The 15,398-nt window shown below is 43.0% G+C and overlaps 1 protein-coding gene across 1 annotated transcript in view; it reads right to left on the minus strand.

Moving 5' to 3' along the window:
* Positions 1-15,090, minus strand: part of TNFSF11 (TNF superfamily member 11) — a 36,703-nt gene extending 21,613 nt beyond the window's left edge. The window contains exon 1 of the mRNA XM_073663907.1: positions 14,816-15,090. Within this exon, the coding sequence (XP_073520008.1) occupies positions 14,816-14,980 (165 nt within the window). The 5' untranslated portion in view covers positions 14,981-15,090. The remainder of the gene's footprint in view (positions 1-14,815) is intronic.
* Between the last annotated feature and the right edge of the window lie 308 nt (positions 15,091-15,398).

The following is a 15,398-nucleotide window of genomic DNA, read 5'->3' on the forward strand; positions in this document are numbered from 1 at the left end:
TAGTGGTCTCGAGCCATTTCCACCGGCATCCACTGAGGCCTAAGATTGGCTGCAGTGGTGATGTACTGTAGATATAAGACCACTCCAAATAGTTTCGGAGAATGAGTATGTACCCATGACGTCTCAGTATGTTACCTTTTCAGAGTTGCCAAGGAACTAAATCTATGCACAGCTGGCTAAGCAGATCACAGGAACATGAATATGATGCAAATGTAACAAGACAATTAGCTGTTAAGGCTTGCTGACATATTGTGTTTTTTCAATGTTTTTTCTGGGCATTTTTGCCACAAAATATGCAGCATTTTACTGTTCCAGAAAAGTGAATGAGATTTCTGAAATCTCATGTACATGCTGTTTATTTTTTCTTTGTAGATTTGAAGCGTTTTCATATCTGTAGCATAGCAATTCTTTCAGCGTTTTTCACCCATGCATTAAATGAGAAAAACGCATTAAAAAATGCATCAAAAATTTTAAGTAGCATATTTCCTGTCAAAAGATATTATTTTTGTGCAGAAATGTCTGCTGCAAACACTTAACAAGTGCACATACTCTTAGGCTGTGTACCCACTATGTGTTTTTTAAGAGTTTCTGCAGCGGCAATTCAGCTGCAGAAACGCTTAAAAAACGCTTGGTAGAAGGTCTGCCATGTTCCCCAATGATAATCCGCATGTGCTGTGCACATGCTGCGGAAATTTCCGCTGCGGATTATCATTGCGGAAAAAAACGCAGCACTACCAATTATTTTGCGGAAGCGCTACGTTTTCGCCGCCATTGACTTGCATTGGAACGCATTGAATCTGCATCACTGCATCTGTACATGCGGAATCCATGCGTTTCAATGTGCGGATGGTATCCGGGTGTGGAGGACAGGAGACTCTCCTCCGGACCCGGGTACCATAGAACCTGTAAAAAAAAAGAATAAAATAAAAAATAAATATTATATTTACCTTCTGATGGCCCCCTCTGCTCTTGTCTGCTGGCAGCTCGCGGTGGACTGAAGGACCTGCGCTGACGTCATTTAGTCATGTGACAGCAGGTCCTTCAGTGTATCGCGAGCTGCCGGCAAGCCGAGACGCATCGAATCAAGACTCCGGGGGCCATCAGAAGGTAAGTATATATAATTATTTTTTTATTTTTTACCATTCTTTACGGTCACACTATATAAATCCATGCCGCTTGCATGGATTTATATAGTGTGACCAAGTTGTCAAGCACTTTCCAAGTGATGCTAAAATCGTTTGGAAATCGCTTGTCAACCTGCACGCGGAAATGCATGTGAAGAACGCTTCACATCTGCGTGTCCCTGGCAGGAAAAACGCATGTACAATCCGCATGTACAATCCGCATGTACAATCCGCATGTACAATCCGCATGCGTTTTGTTCTGCCAGGGAGATGCAGAAACGCTCAGGAAAAAATCCAGAGCATTTCTGCATCGTGGGCACATAGCCTTACACAGACACAATCCACATCTATAAGAGCTGAAGAAATATTACTAGACCAAGAAAATAAAAAAGTTCTATACACTGTTCCAAATTATTATGCAAATAATATTTTCTCAGATTTTCCCAAATTACATATATGAATTGCAGTCATTGTAATTTTCCAGTCAAATAACTATTAGAGTACAATTGAAAGGTTTTTGTACAAACTGCCTATGATAACAGTATATTTTTAAAAAAATAAAAAACTCAAACTGCACTCAAAATGCATGTTCCAAATTATTATGCACAGCAGAGTTTTCAACCTTTTTATTTTAATAAAGAACAAAAAAATGGTCATTTTTTAAATTATAAGCATTAGCAGGTTATTACAAACTGAAATCAAACAGTTTTCAACTCAAAACTTTATTCTAGGAGATGTTACATTTGCACATAGGACCCCTTGTTCGAAAGGAGCTTCTGAACTCTCTCGTCCATTGAATTTGTCAGGTTTAGGATGGTTTCTGCTTTAATTGTTTTGAATGAGGACAGAATACCCTCCCAGAGCTGTTGCTTAGATGTGAACTGCCTCCCGCCATCATAGACACTCCTTTTGATGATGCTCCAGAGGTTCTCAATGGGGTTGAGGTCAGGGGAGCATGGGTGCCACACCATAAGTTTGTCCCCTTTTATGCCCATAGCAGCCAGAGACGCAGATGTGTTATGTGCAGCATGAGACGGGGCATTATCATGCATGAAATGATCTCGATGGTCCAGATGGATGGAGTGGAGGATGGCTGGTTAATGGACACCCCATGCAAACACGGCTACGGCGCTAACAAGGAGGAGGTTGAGTAATGTTTTGGGCTGGAATCATGGGGAGAGAGATTGTCGGCCCTTTTAGGATCCCTGAAGGGGTAAAGATGAACTCCATAATGTATGTTGAGTTTCTCAAACAGCACTTCCTTCCATGGTTCAAGAAGAAGAACCGTGCATTCCGCAGCAAGATCATTTTCATGCATGATAATGCCCCGTCTCATGCTGCACATAACACATCTGCATCTCTGGCTGCTATGGGCATAAAAGGAGACAAACTTATGGTACCTCAGTATTTGTAAGCCTAAACCAGGTGAGGAACAATCAGAAGAAAAGCGTAATAAAAACACGTCACCACTTCTGTATTTATCACCCACTCCTGGTTTTGGCTTACAGATACTGAGGAAAAATACTGACCAAATACTGATGATAGTGGGGCTGTAGCTTTAGGCCACGGCCCCACTATCAGTATTTGGTCAGTATTCGGTCAGTATTTTTTCTCAGGAGTGGGAGTCAAAACCAGGTGAGGAACAATCAGAGAAAAGGTATTATAGAAACAAGTCACAATTCTGCATTTATCACCCTCTTCTGGGCTTGGCTCCCACTCCTGAAAAAAATGCTGACCGAATACTGACCAAATACTGATAGTGGGGCCGTGGTCTTACTGCTATTCACAGACGTCGGAGGTGAGGAATGTGGACTGCATAGAAGCTTTGTGGGAACATTTTTGCAAATAAATTGGTGAACAAGGGACTATCTCTTGTGCTCATTTCTCTCGTTTCATGTTTTTCAGGTATCCATTTCTCATCGGATTTGTTGGATTACGGCAGACCTGCATGTTTTTTTTTTCAATAAATTGGTGAAAGAGGGATGGTGTGGGGGAGTCTTTACTCAAATAAACTGTTTTTTGTTTTCTGTGTGTCATCAACCTCAACTACCATTACCCCGATTGCTACCGCACCATGGCAATTGGGAAGAGTCGGGCAAAGAGCAAAAATTGGAGCATCTCATGGATGCGCCAATTCTGGAGCGCCTGCGGGCTTGTATTTTTAGGCTGGGAAAGGCCCAATATCCATCTACCTTCCCAGCCAGATAATATCAGCTCACAGCTGTCCGCTTTACCTTTGCTGTTTATCAAATATAGGGGGGCCCCATGTTGTTTTTTTCAATTATTCATTAGCAAAATACATTTACAGTACACTACACACACACGGAACTAATTATATGTCTCACGGATATCTTTCTTTCTATCTATAAATCTATCTCTATCTTTGCACATATGACACCTAAACATGTCCTTTCTATTCTGCATTCTATTCCGGTACATGTCACACGGATGGCACATGGATGACACACTTTTTGTCATCCATGTGCATGTGTGTGGAATGTATTGACATCTGTGCTGCCAAAAAAAAACGAACATGTCCACATGTGGGTCACATGGACACACGGTCCATGTGAACACACGGACATGTGCGCAACCCCATAGATTATAATGGATGTGCGTGTGTAAGTGTCTCCAGTACGTGTAGAAACTGTCACCACACGTACTGGAAACACTGACGTATAAAGGGGACCTAAAAGCCTTATAAACACTTCATACATCCCTGGGTTATGATCAGAGATTTCTTGGCCTGGAAAAGTTTACACATTGCATCTCTTGCAAAACATTTAACTTACATCCACTGTGCAATTACAGTGTGACGTATGTAGCATCAAACACAGGTGCAACAGTCGGTACATGCTTTGAATATTCTTAGTTCTCATGCATATTGACAAGCTCTGGAGTTTTATTGAACCCATAAAACTCTTTGAGGCCATACTGTATTTCTGTCAGCCTCCGATTTTATAGAGTAGAATACAGAAGTGCTAAACAGAGTGCCTTCAGAACCACAGGGACTCAATCTGCTGCTCTATGGGCTCCATGAAAATGGAGCATAGGCCATTAATATACAATAGAAAACTGAACACTGTGCAGAAGATTAAGGCTATGTTCACATGGAGTTATTTGGTGAGTTTTTGGAGCTGAGTCGTTCCAAAATCCACTTCAAATAAAAGCTTCAAAAATACTTAAAAAATATCCTAGTTACTTACCGATAACGGGATTTTACAGAGCCCATGACAGCACCACCTGAGAGAGGGTATCTGCCCATCAAGGACAGGAACCCACTGAATAAAAAGGCGGTACCTCTCTTCCACATCAGTTTTTGTTTCAGAGCATGAGAGGGCCTCCGAAAAATAGGTTAGTACATAACTACCACCTACACATTTCTTAATAAAACACCCTAAGAAGTGCACACCATAAGTGAAAAAAGGGGAGGGAATTAATAGGGTGCTGTCATGGGCTCTGAAAATCCCATTACCGGTAAGTAACTAGGATCTTATCCCCTTCTCCCATGACTGCACCACCTGAGAGATTTAGAGAGATGAGACACCAGAGGGAGGGATCACCGCTTGCAACACCTTCCTCCCAAAGGACAGATCAGTAGAAGAGGAAAGGTCAAGACGGTAATGCTTGTAAAATGTAGCGGGGGATGACCAAGTTGCTGCCTTACATATGATGCCGATGGGCACATCCGCCTTCTCAGCCCAGGAAGCAGCTACAGCCCTGGTGGAGTGGGCCTTCAGGTTCTCTGGAACTGGCAGATTGCTAGAAGAGTATGCTAAGCCAATGGTGTCCCTGACCCACCTAGCTATGGTCCCCCTTGTAACCTTAAGCCCTTTCCTAGCCCCCTGAAATGAGATGAATAAGGCGTCACTTTTTCTCCAGGCCTTCGGTACCTCCAAATACTGGACTAATACCCTGTTAACATCTAAAGTGTGAAGTTTTTGTTCCTCTAAATCTCTAGGGTCAGGATAGAAGGACGGGAGAGTAATTACTTGTGTCCTATGGAATTTGGAGGCCACTTTTGGAAGATAGGCCGGGTCTAGTCTTAGAATCATAGAATCATAGAATGGTAGAGTTGGAGGGGAGCTCCTGGGTCATCTGATCCAACCCCCTGCTCAAAGCAGGATTCACTAAATCATCTCAGACAGATATCTGTCCAGCCTCTGTTTGAAGACGTCCATTGAAGGGGAACTCACCACCTCTCGTGGCAGCCTGTTCCACTCATTGATCACCCTAACTGTCAAAAAGTTTTTCCTAATATCTAATCTGTATCTCCTCCCATTCAGTTTCATCCCATTGCTTCTAGTCTTTCCTTGTGCAAATGAGAATAAAGATGATCCTTCTACAATGTGACAGCCCTTGAGATATTTGTAGACAGTCTCCTCTCAGTCTTCTTTTTTGCAAGCTAAACATTCCCAAATCCTGTAACCGTTCCTCATAGGACATGGTTTGCAGACCGGTCACCATTCTGGTCGCTCTTCTCTGAACTTGCTCCAGTTTGTCGATGTCTTTTTTAAAATGTGGTGCCCAAAACTGGACGCAGTATTCCAGATGAGGTCTGACCAAAGAGGAGTAAAGTCCGATAATGACTTCACGTGATCTAGACTGTATGCTTCTGTTAATACATCCCAGAATTGTATTTGCCTTTTTTGCTGCTGCATCACACTGTTGACTCATGTTCAGTCTATGATCTATTAGTATACCTAAATCTTTTTCACATGTACTGTTGCTTAGCTCTATTCCTCCCATTTTGTATATGCTTTTTTCATTTTTATTGCCCAAATGTAGTACTTTGCATTTTTCCCTGTTAAAAACCATTCTGTTAGTTACTGCACACTGCTCCAGTTTATTTAGATCTTTTTGAATCCTCTCTCTCTCTTCTCTAGTATTAGCTATCCCTCCTAGCTTTGTGTCATCAGCAAATTTAATCAGTTTACCCTCAATTCCTTCATCTAAATCATTGATAAAGATGTTGAACAATACATGTCTCAGGACAGAGCCCTGTGGTACCCCACTTGAGACATTCATCCCACTGGATGTGAAGCCATTTACGACCACTCTTTGAGTCCGATCACTAAGCCAGTTATGAATCCACCTAACAGTTGCCTTGTCCATTCCATACTTGGTAATTTTTTCAATAAGGATGGTGTGAGATACTTTGTCAAATGCTTTGCTGAAGTCAAGATATACTATATCTACAGCATTTCCCTGATCCACCCATTCAGTGATTCTGTCATAGAAGGAAATTAAGTTAGTCTGACATGACTTGTTAGTTACAAACCCATGCTGACTCTGGTTAATCACTTCATTCTTATCCAGGTACTTACATACATGTTGTTTAATAATTTGTTCAAAGATCTTTCCTAGTATAGTAGTCAGACTCACCGGCCTATAGTTCCCTGGGTCCAGCTTCTTCCCCTTTTTGAAGATAGGAACAACATTTGCTCTTCTCCAGTCTTCTGGGACTTCTCCTGTTCTCCAAGAATTTTCAAAGATTATGGAGAGTGGTTCTAAAATTTCTTCTACGATCTCCTTCAGTACTCTGGGGTGTCTTAAGATTACTCTATCCATACACACCTGAGTGAACGGATGGTTAACTGACAGCGCGTGCAGATCACTAACCCTACGAGCTGACGTTAGAGCTACCAGCATGGCTGCTTTTAAGGTGAGAATTTTCTCCGAAACTTCCTCTAAGGGCTCAAAGGGGGACTAAGGTCCCAAGAGGCATCCTTGGAGTAGGAATAGGTCTAGATCTACTGCAAGCTTTAATGAATCTGATGATCCACCTATTCGCTGCCAAGTCGCAATTATATAGTGCCCCCAGAGCTGATACTTGTACCTTAAGGGTACTGGTGGCTAACCCCATGCTTAAGCCTTTGTGAAGGAATTCCAGGATGGCTCCAATAGGAACCCTCCCTTTGGCAGACTGACCGAGGTAGACAGAAACTTAGCCCAGGTTCTGCCATAGATCCTAGTCGTCACCGGCTTCCTACTTGCCAGTAGAGTAGTAACTAGACCTGGAGAGAACTTTTCCTGCGTTAGTAGTGACCTTTCAAAATCCAGGCCGTCAAATGCAGGCCCGATCTTTGGGGATGGAAGACTGGGCCCTGCCTGAGGAGATCTGGGGTGTCCGGAAGAACTCATGGATCCACTTGGGACATTCTCTTCATCCAAATGAACCATGGTCTCTTGGGCCAAAACAGGGCGATAAATATAACCCTCGCCTGTTCTTCTCGGATCTCAGGATAGTAGGGATCAGCATTAGAGAGGGAAAGGCATAGGCCAGGGTAAAGTCCCAAGGAATTTGCAGTGCGTCCACCGCAAACGGCATCTCCTTTGGATTCAGAGAGCAAAAGATTTTGGTTTTCTGACTGTGTTTGTTCGCAAACAGATCTATCTGAGGTTGTCCCCATTGGCCGACAATCTGCTGGAATACCGCTGGATTTAATTCCCATTCTCCTTGTTTCAAGATGTGTCGACTTAGAAAATCGGCTTTTACATTTTCCCGCTCCTCTTATATGCAGCGCCGAGAGTGTGAATAGATGACTCTCCGCAAAGCGAAGGATCTGGTCCGCTGCTAGCATCAGAGGAAGGGATCTGGTACCCCCCTGACGATTAATGTAGGCGACTGTCGTTCGGTTGTCCGACATTATCTGGATGTGATGACCCGGAAGAATAGAACTGAACTCTACTAGCGCATTTCTGACTGCCAACAGCTCCAATCATGTTGGAGGAGAGACCTGTCTCGCTGTCCGACCAGGGGCCTTGTATTGAATGATCTCTCAGGTGAGCTCCCCAGCCTTCTGCGCTTGCGTCTGTCGTAATTGTATCCGACACCTGGAAAGACCAAAGAACCCCCAGAGATAGATTAACCGGATTCATCCACCAGTCCAGCGAGTTGATTACTAAACTTGAAAGGGATATTTTTCCATCCAGGCGACCTCTGAGCCGTTTGTCTGCTGTCAGAATCTCCTGCTGAAGACGTCTGGAATGGAACTGGGCCCACTGAACTGCTGGGATACAAGATGTCATCATACCCAATAGAGACATTGCATTCCTCAATGTCATGGATGGATTGCTGATTACGCATGCTATGAGGGAACTGATCTTCAGTTTCTTGTCCTCTGGCAGAAGACAAGTCTCCAAAATGAGACCCAGGAATGATTGAACCTTTTTTGGTTCTAGTCTCGATTTTTCTAAATTTAACATCCACCCCAGGCCATTTAGACTGGCCATGACTTCCACCAGAGCCAGTGCGCAGAGCTGTTTTGATCTGCCCACCACTAAAAAATCATCCAGGTAAGGGATGACTAGGATATCTTTCTCACTTAGATGCACTGTGACTTCCAGGATAATCTTTGTGAAAACCCTTGGAGCCATGGAGATGCCAAAGGGAACAGCTGCAAACAGAAAATGCCTTATGTGCTTGCAGAATCGTACAGCCACCCTCAGAAACTGTTGGTGTGCAGGAAAGATTGGGATGTGGTAGTAAGCGTCCTTCAAATCGAGGACGCACATATAGCATTCGGGAAACAACATTTTTATGGCTGATTTTATTGATTCCATCTTGAATGGCCTGTAAATCAAATGGTCGGTCAGCTTCTTCAAGTTGACAATGGTTCTGAAGGAGCCATCCGGCTTCTTTATTAGGAAGAGAGTTGAGTAAAACCCTCTCCCCTGCTCGGGTACAGGTGTTTCTACTAGAACCCCCTTCAAAATCAGAGTGAGTACTTTCTGTTGCAGGGCCATCTGCTCCCTTAGGCCTCTGGGGGCTGAATTCCTGACGGTGTTCCTGGAAATGTTTTTGAACTCCAACTTCAGCCCCCTCCTGATTATCCCTAAAATCCAAGCACTGGACAAGATTTTTTCCCAGGCTGGAAGGAAGTGGGACAACCTTACTCACACCTGGGGAGGTCCGTCACTTAGCGGCTTTCTTACTCTCGGAGGATGGACCCCCGAACATGAAGCCTCTGTTATTCGGCTTCCTGTCTCTCCAACCATTTTCTGTGATCTGGGGCCGGGAGAGGGCTTATTTTTTGCACACCGGGCTGACCTTTTTATTGATACCATTTTGGGGTAGATACGATGTTTTGATCGCCTGTATTCCATTTTATTTCAATGTTGCGGCGACCAAAAAAAACGTAATTCTGGTGTTTTGATTCTTTTTCTACTTACGCCGTTTACCAATCAGATTAATTATTTTTATATATTGATAGATCGGGCGACTCTAAACGCAGCGATACCAAATATGTGTATATTTGATTTTTTATTTTTGTTTTATTTTGTATGAGGCAAAAGGGGGGTGATTTAAACTTTTATATTTTTTTAATAACTTTAAAAACATTTTTTTTACTTTTTACTGGCTTCAGTAGTCTTTATGGGAGACTAGAAGCTGCGATTATCTGATCGCCTGTGTGTAGCAGAAATGCTCACTGGCTATGAGTGCCGACAGCTGTGCAGCGCTCATAGCATCCCGGCAATGAGAACTACAGGGGTTTCCTGAAGACCCCAGGTTGTCGTGCCAACCCATCGGCGACCAACAGTCATGTGACACGGGCGCCGATGGGCAGGACTTGTGACGTTCTCCCACCACGGCCATGTTAAATGCCGCCATCAGAGATTGACAGCCGCATTCAACATGTTAACAGCCGCAGGTGGATCGTGATTCCACCTGCGGCTGTTAGGGGCACATGACAGCTGTACAGATCAGATCAGAAAGGTGCAGGCTCATCAATTGATGTTGCTGATTTTCTGCACAATTTCTGCACCTGTTATATTAGGTTATTTGTGTTTTTGCATGTGTGAAGCTGCAGTTTTTGTCTCTTTTTCATATATATAGTTTTAAAAAAGCTGCTTTATTTTTTATATATTCTGGTATTTGCCTTTGTCAAAACCTTATTAATACAGTCATGTGTGGATTGTATGTGTTTTAGTGCATTTCCACAGTGGAACCACATATAAAAACGCATATGCATTTTTTACCTGCGGATTTTCTAATGAAATTGTGAGGGGAAAATCTGCATATAAAACACAGAGTACCACAAGAGAATTTGACATGTTGCAGATTTGGAAAAAGCACTGCAGGTCAGTTTATGCTGCATAAAAAATAAATTAATAATGGGCATGAGATTTCTATAAATCCCATCCGCTTTGCTGCAACTGTGGAAAATATGCTGTATCAAAAACTCATCGTGGGACGCAGCCTAAAATACGGATGAGAAGTGGTGTTGGGTCAACATGACCTCACCTCAAGGAACCTTCCTCAACACAAATCAGAGAATGATTTAGGAAAATTCTCAGGTGAAAGTTAGAACTATGATATTTTTTATAATGTCATGCTAGAAGAATTCTGTTTCCTCTACTTGCTATAAGGAGGAAGGCAAGTGACAATTGCTTGGAGATTAAATAAACCATGCTGATCTCAGAAATGTGGCTGGGTAATAGCTTTAACATTCATACTAAATATAATTGAAGTCAGTACCACATAAATACATAATTTCCTATCCATCAACCACATGAGAAGAAAGCAATGTTCACACAAAGCAGTGGTGTAGATTTATCATATACGCTGGGATATGCTGCTAATAGAACTCTTACCCATTATACTCTGATCACATATCGATATTATTGCGGACCAAATGGTGAGCACCAAAGTACAGAGAAATGTCTGATCAAAGTCACGGATGGAACTCTTCAATTCAAGTCTATGGGTCCGTGAAAAAAAATGAGGCATCTGTTGGATAACATCGGTGTGTAATCTGTGTACGAAGTTTCATGTTTATTTGTTTAAGAGAAGCTTGTGAAAACTTGTACACAGAATAATAACTATGAAATTCTGATAGTAAAAACAGACACATTAATAAAGCACAAATGAAAATCAAATCCAAAACCAATCTGTGTTTTTGCACAGAAGAAAATCACTGTATCAGCCCTTAGACAAAGAGTTCTCACTGAATGTACATAATGATAATGACTACAAAAGAAAGTACCAATACTCATTTTGAACTGGAAACTAGGAAATATGTGCAAACTATAGAAGTAGATCATAATTCCTGAAAAACAGGTATCAATTGGCATGTTAGTATTTCACAGTATGGCTGGGGTCACATGACCGATTTTCTGTCATGTGAGAAAATCGATCCGATTATGCTCGGTCCGATAATGCTAATCCCACTCTGATCAGAGTGGGATCCAATTTTCTCTTATGTGAAGAAGATGGAAAAAAAAGGTCTCCATCTTTTCCATTCTGTTAGTCCGTGAAAATCGGACCGCACTCGAATGTTATCTTGTGTGGTCCGATTTTTTTGACGGACCCATTGACTTGCATGGCTGAGTGTGATCCAATTTATGGATGCAAATCATGCATGTTTTCCTTGGACAGGCTTGGTCCGAGAAAAAAAAAAAAATCGCACATGTGCACAACCCCATAGAATGTAAACTTGGGAGATGAAAGTGGATGTAAAACTGCGCTGCTGAGAATCAGCAGCGCAATAGGAGACCAGATGCGGAGACCAGATGCGGTATGGACGCGGTTTTATTTGTCAACACGTTTTGAGTTGATCATACCGCTTCATCAGGACAAACCACAATGATCATTATGGTTCTCCTGATGAAGAGGTATGATCACCTTGAAATGCGTTGACAAATAAAACCATATCCATACCGCATCTAGTCTCCTACTGTATATTGAATTCTCGGAAGCGAAGTTTTATATCCACTTTTGCTTACTATCTGTTTGGTGGATCTGTAGCAGCCGCCTTTGCTTACAAGCTAACAAAGGGGTTGTGAAAGTCACCCCCTATGTGAGCAAATCCCATTTTACTCTTTCTTTTGTAGTCCAGATAAGACCCGATTGCACTTATTGTCATAAGGCTGTGTGACCACGATGCGTTTTTTAAGCGTTTCAGCAGCGGCAAAAACGCTGCAGAAACGCTTAAAAAATGCACGGTAGAAGGTCTGCCATGTTCCCCAATGATAATCCGCATGTGCTGTGCACATGCTACGGAAATTTCTCACTGCGGATTATCATTGCGGAAAAAAACGCAGCACTACCAATTATTTTGCGGAAGCGCTGCGTTTTCGCCGCCACTGACTTTCATTGGAACACTTGGATTCCGCATCACTGGATCTGTACATGCGGAATCCATGCGTTTCAATGTGCGGATGGTACCCGGGTCTGGAGGACAGGAGACTCTCTTCCAGACCCAGGTACCATAGAACCTGTAAAAAAAAGAATAAAATAAAAAATAAATATTATATTTACCTTCTGATGGTCCCCGGTCTCCTTCTCTTCACTTGCCGGCAGATCGCGGTGGACTGAAGGACCTGCGCTGATGTCAAAGTCACGTGTCGGCAGGTCCTTCAGTGTAGTGTACCGCAAGCTGCCGGCAAGCCAGGCCGGAGCGAAGCAAGACTGCGGGGGCCATCGGAAAGTAAGTATAGATTTATTTTTTTATTTTTTGACATTCTTTGGGGTCACACTATATAAATCCATGCCGTTTGCATGGATTTATATAGTGTGACCAAGTTGACAAGCACTTTCCAAGTGATGCTAAAATTGCTTGGAATGCGCTTATCAACCCGCATGCGGAAATGCATGTGAAGAACGCTTCACATCCGCATGTCCCTGGCAGGAAAAACGCATGTACAATCCGCATGCGTTTTTTCTGCCAGGGAGATGCAGAAACGCTCAGGAAAAAATCCTGAGCATTTCTGCATCGTGGGCACATAGCCTTATAGTTTTTTCTACACAACCCCATAGAATAACATTGATCCGACTGCGATCTGATGTTTTGTCAGATCGCATTTAGACCGAAAATGTGGTCGCCATTTGTAAGCCAACATCTGTAGTACCACACACAGGAAAATAAGAACTGAAGGATTTGCACCCGTTTTGTGTTTTGGAGTCACTCTTGATTTTCGTTTGCAAGTAGTAAAATAATACTGACCCAAAATACTGATGTGTAAATTGGGCTTACGGCCTGTTTCATGTAAGGTTATTATGGATGTACTTTTTCACTAATATTACAGATGAGTGTCTCTCCCTGACTGCAGCTTTAAAGACCTGAACCAACAGCATCATAGGAACCTAAAAAATAGGACACTGGCCTTAACCATGAACTAGCCAATCAATCCTCCTGATTCATCAGATTGTAAATCTTTTCCAATTTGCCTATCACTGGGGTTAATTGGGAAAATCAATTTTACATGTTTAAGATCAACTTTTATTCTTTTCAAAAGTTTTAAACTTACTGAGAAAAGACAAATTCAAGAGCCTGTTTTATCCTAAGAGCTGGGAGAAAAGCGCCCTAGCATAAGTTTTGCACCCTACGGACCCCAGAAGCTACAGTAAACCTCTGTAACCAAAGGAAACAAGAGCTTGCATTTGCTTTCCTTATACACAAGAGCTTCCTGTACACAGTATGCTACAACTATATGATCTAAAGGAAGTCAAACTCTATTGAAATTAAATTTCTAGAGTAGTGTGAAATTCTGAGAAAGAAGAAGTAGGTATTCTATAAAATACAAATACATCACATAGTTACTGTGTATCTAAGACTGACGATTATGAGCGGTGACAGGACACAGCATTTAGTATGCGTATGATCAATTCTGATTAAATCATAAATATAAATGAGGAAAAAATATAGATAAACAACCAGTGCACTCCCGTACACTCAACCTCCAGAACATAGAGGACTTTACACGCAATTTCTGCAAAGCACTCACTTTCCATATGTGACCCGCAGTTTATACTTCACACTTTTTGCTGACTTTACTTACAGCCCTGATATACTATCAACTGTATATTGTATAGATTAATATCCATACAAGGAGATGTGTTATGCTATGATGCAGTGGGACACTGGTCATTAAAGTCGCATACAATGCAAAGATGGCTGTGATTTTCCATATGGAAAACTATTCCCACGGCTACATATGTACAGTATTTTTACATGTTCGACATTCTCGTTCAATCATTTATTATCATTATCATAATAATTACAGCCCAATTTACAGCAAAGAAATTATTCCTGTAAAGCCTCATTCAGACATCAGTTTTTCGCGTACGAGTTCTCTCCATATTCATAGCACTGGTACCTATGACAGTCTATGGAGCTGTTCACATGTCCGTGTATTCTGGAGGACTGAGTGGTCTGCACAAAATCCCAGAGACATGTTCGATTTTGATCAGAGCCTCGGATCAAACTGGCCAATGCAAGTCTATGGGTCCATGAAAAAAACCGGCAGCACTCAGATGCCATCCAGGGGCCGTGCGTGTGCCGTCCATTATTCATGGACTGTTTAATAGAAGCTTGAGAAACCTCCATCAGGTTTTTTTTTAATCTGAGTAAGACTGATAAAACTCTGACCCAACTCTGATTAATATCTGAACACTGATGACACATGGACCAATTTTTTTTCCATATGAGAAAAACCACTTAAGTCTGAATGAGGCTGAACACTGACACACAGGATGGGTCCACACTAATTGTAGCCTCCTTGCTAACAGCAGCCATAGGATGACATGTTCCCATGCAGAGTGCTGGGCAGTAGGCTGAAGACAACTAAGTAGCAGTGACGCCATCCTCCGGCTTCTAGTGTCTTATCCTAAGGTAAAGCTTTCCAAAGTGCTCTCTAGTCACACCGCATGCTGCAGCAACACCTCTGTACAGCTTCATGTACATTACCTGTGCCTTGACGTAGAAGAATAAGCCGAGCGTGCAGCCAACCTGTAGCAGTGCCAGGAGCAGGAGAGCAATGAACACAGACCTGGGAAAGGTGTGCGGTCTGTCACGGATCTCCAGGGGACCCCCAAGCTCCGCTGCCCCCGGCAGGTACCCGCTAGGGCTCATCCCCGCAGCGTTCACAGGAGCAACCGCAGCACCCAGCGCTGTCACCACCAGACTGGCAGCCCTGCGCCCGGTTCCAGCTGTGATAAGAGTACCTGCAGGGGGAGGAGCCGGGGGCGGGGCTATCACCATGGAGTCCTACGTACAGTACGGAGGAAAGGCTGAGCGGCTGCGGGGTTCCCCGGTCATTACTAAGAAGTGGCAGGCAAGCTCTGCAGTACGGGGAACTGAGTGCTACAAGTGTGCCAGGAGTGACCCTGTACTGTACACAGGGTGCCAGGAGTGACCCTGCACTGTACACAGGGGTGCCAGCAGCGACCCTGCAATGTACACAGGGTGCCAGGAGTGACCCTGCACTGTACACAGGGTGCCAGGAGTGACCCTGCACTGTACACAGGGTGCCAGGAGTGACCCTGCACTG

The sequence above is a fragment of the Phyllobates terribilis genome, unplaced genomic scaffold (assembly GCF_046119375.1).
Source record: "Phyllobates terribilis strain yellow unplaced genomic scaffold, ASM4611937v1 Scaffold_2__4_contigs__length_985480577, whole genome shotgun sequence".
Classification (NCBI taxonomy): Eukaryota; Metazoa; Chordata; class Amphibia; order Anura; family Dendrobatidae; genus Phyllobates; species Phyllobates terribilis.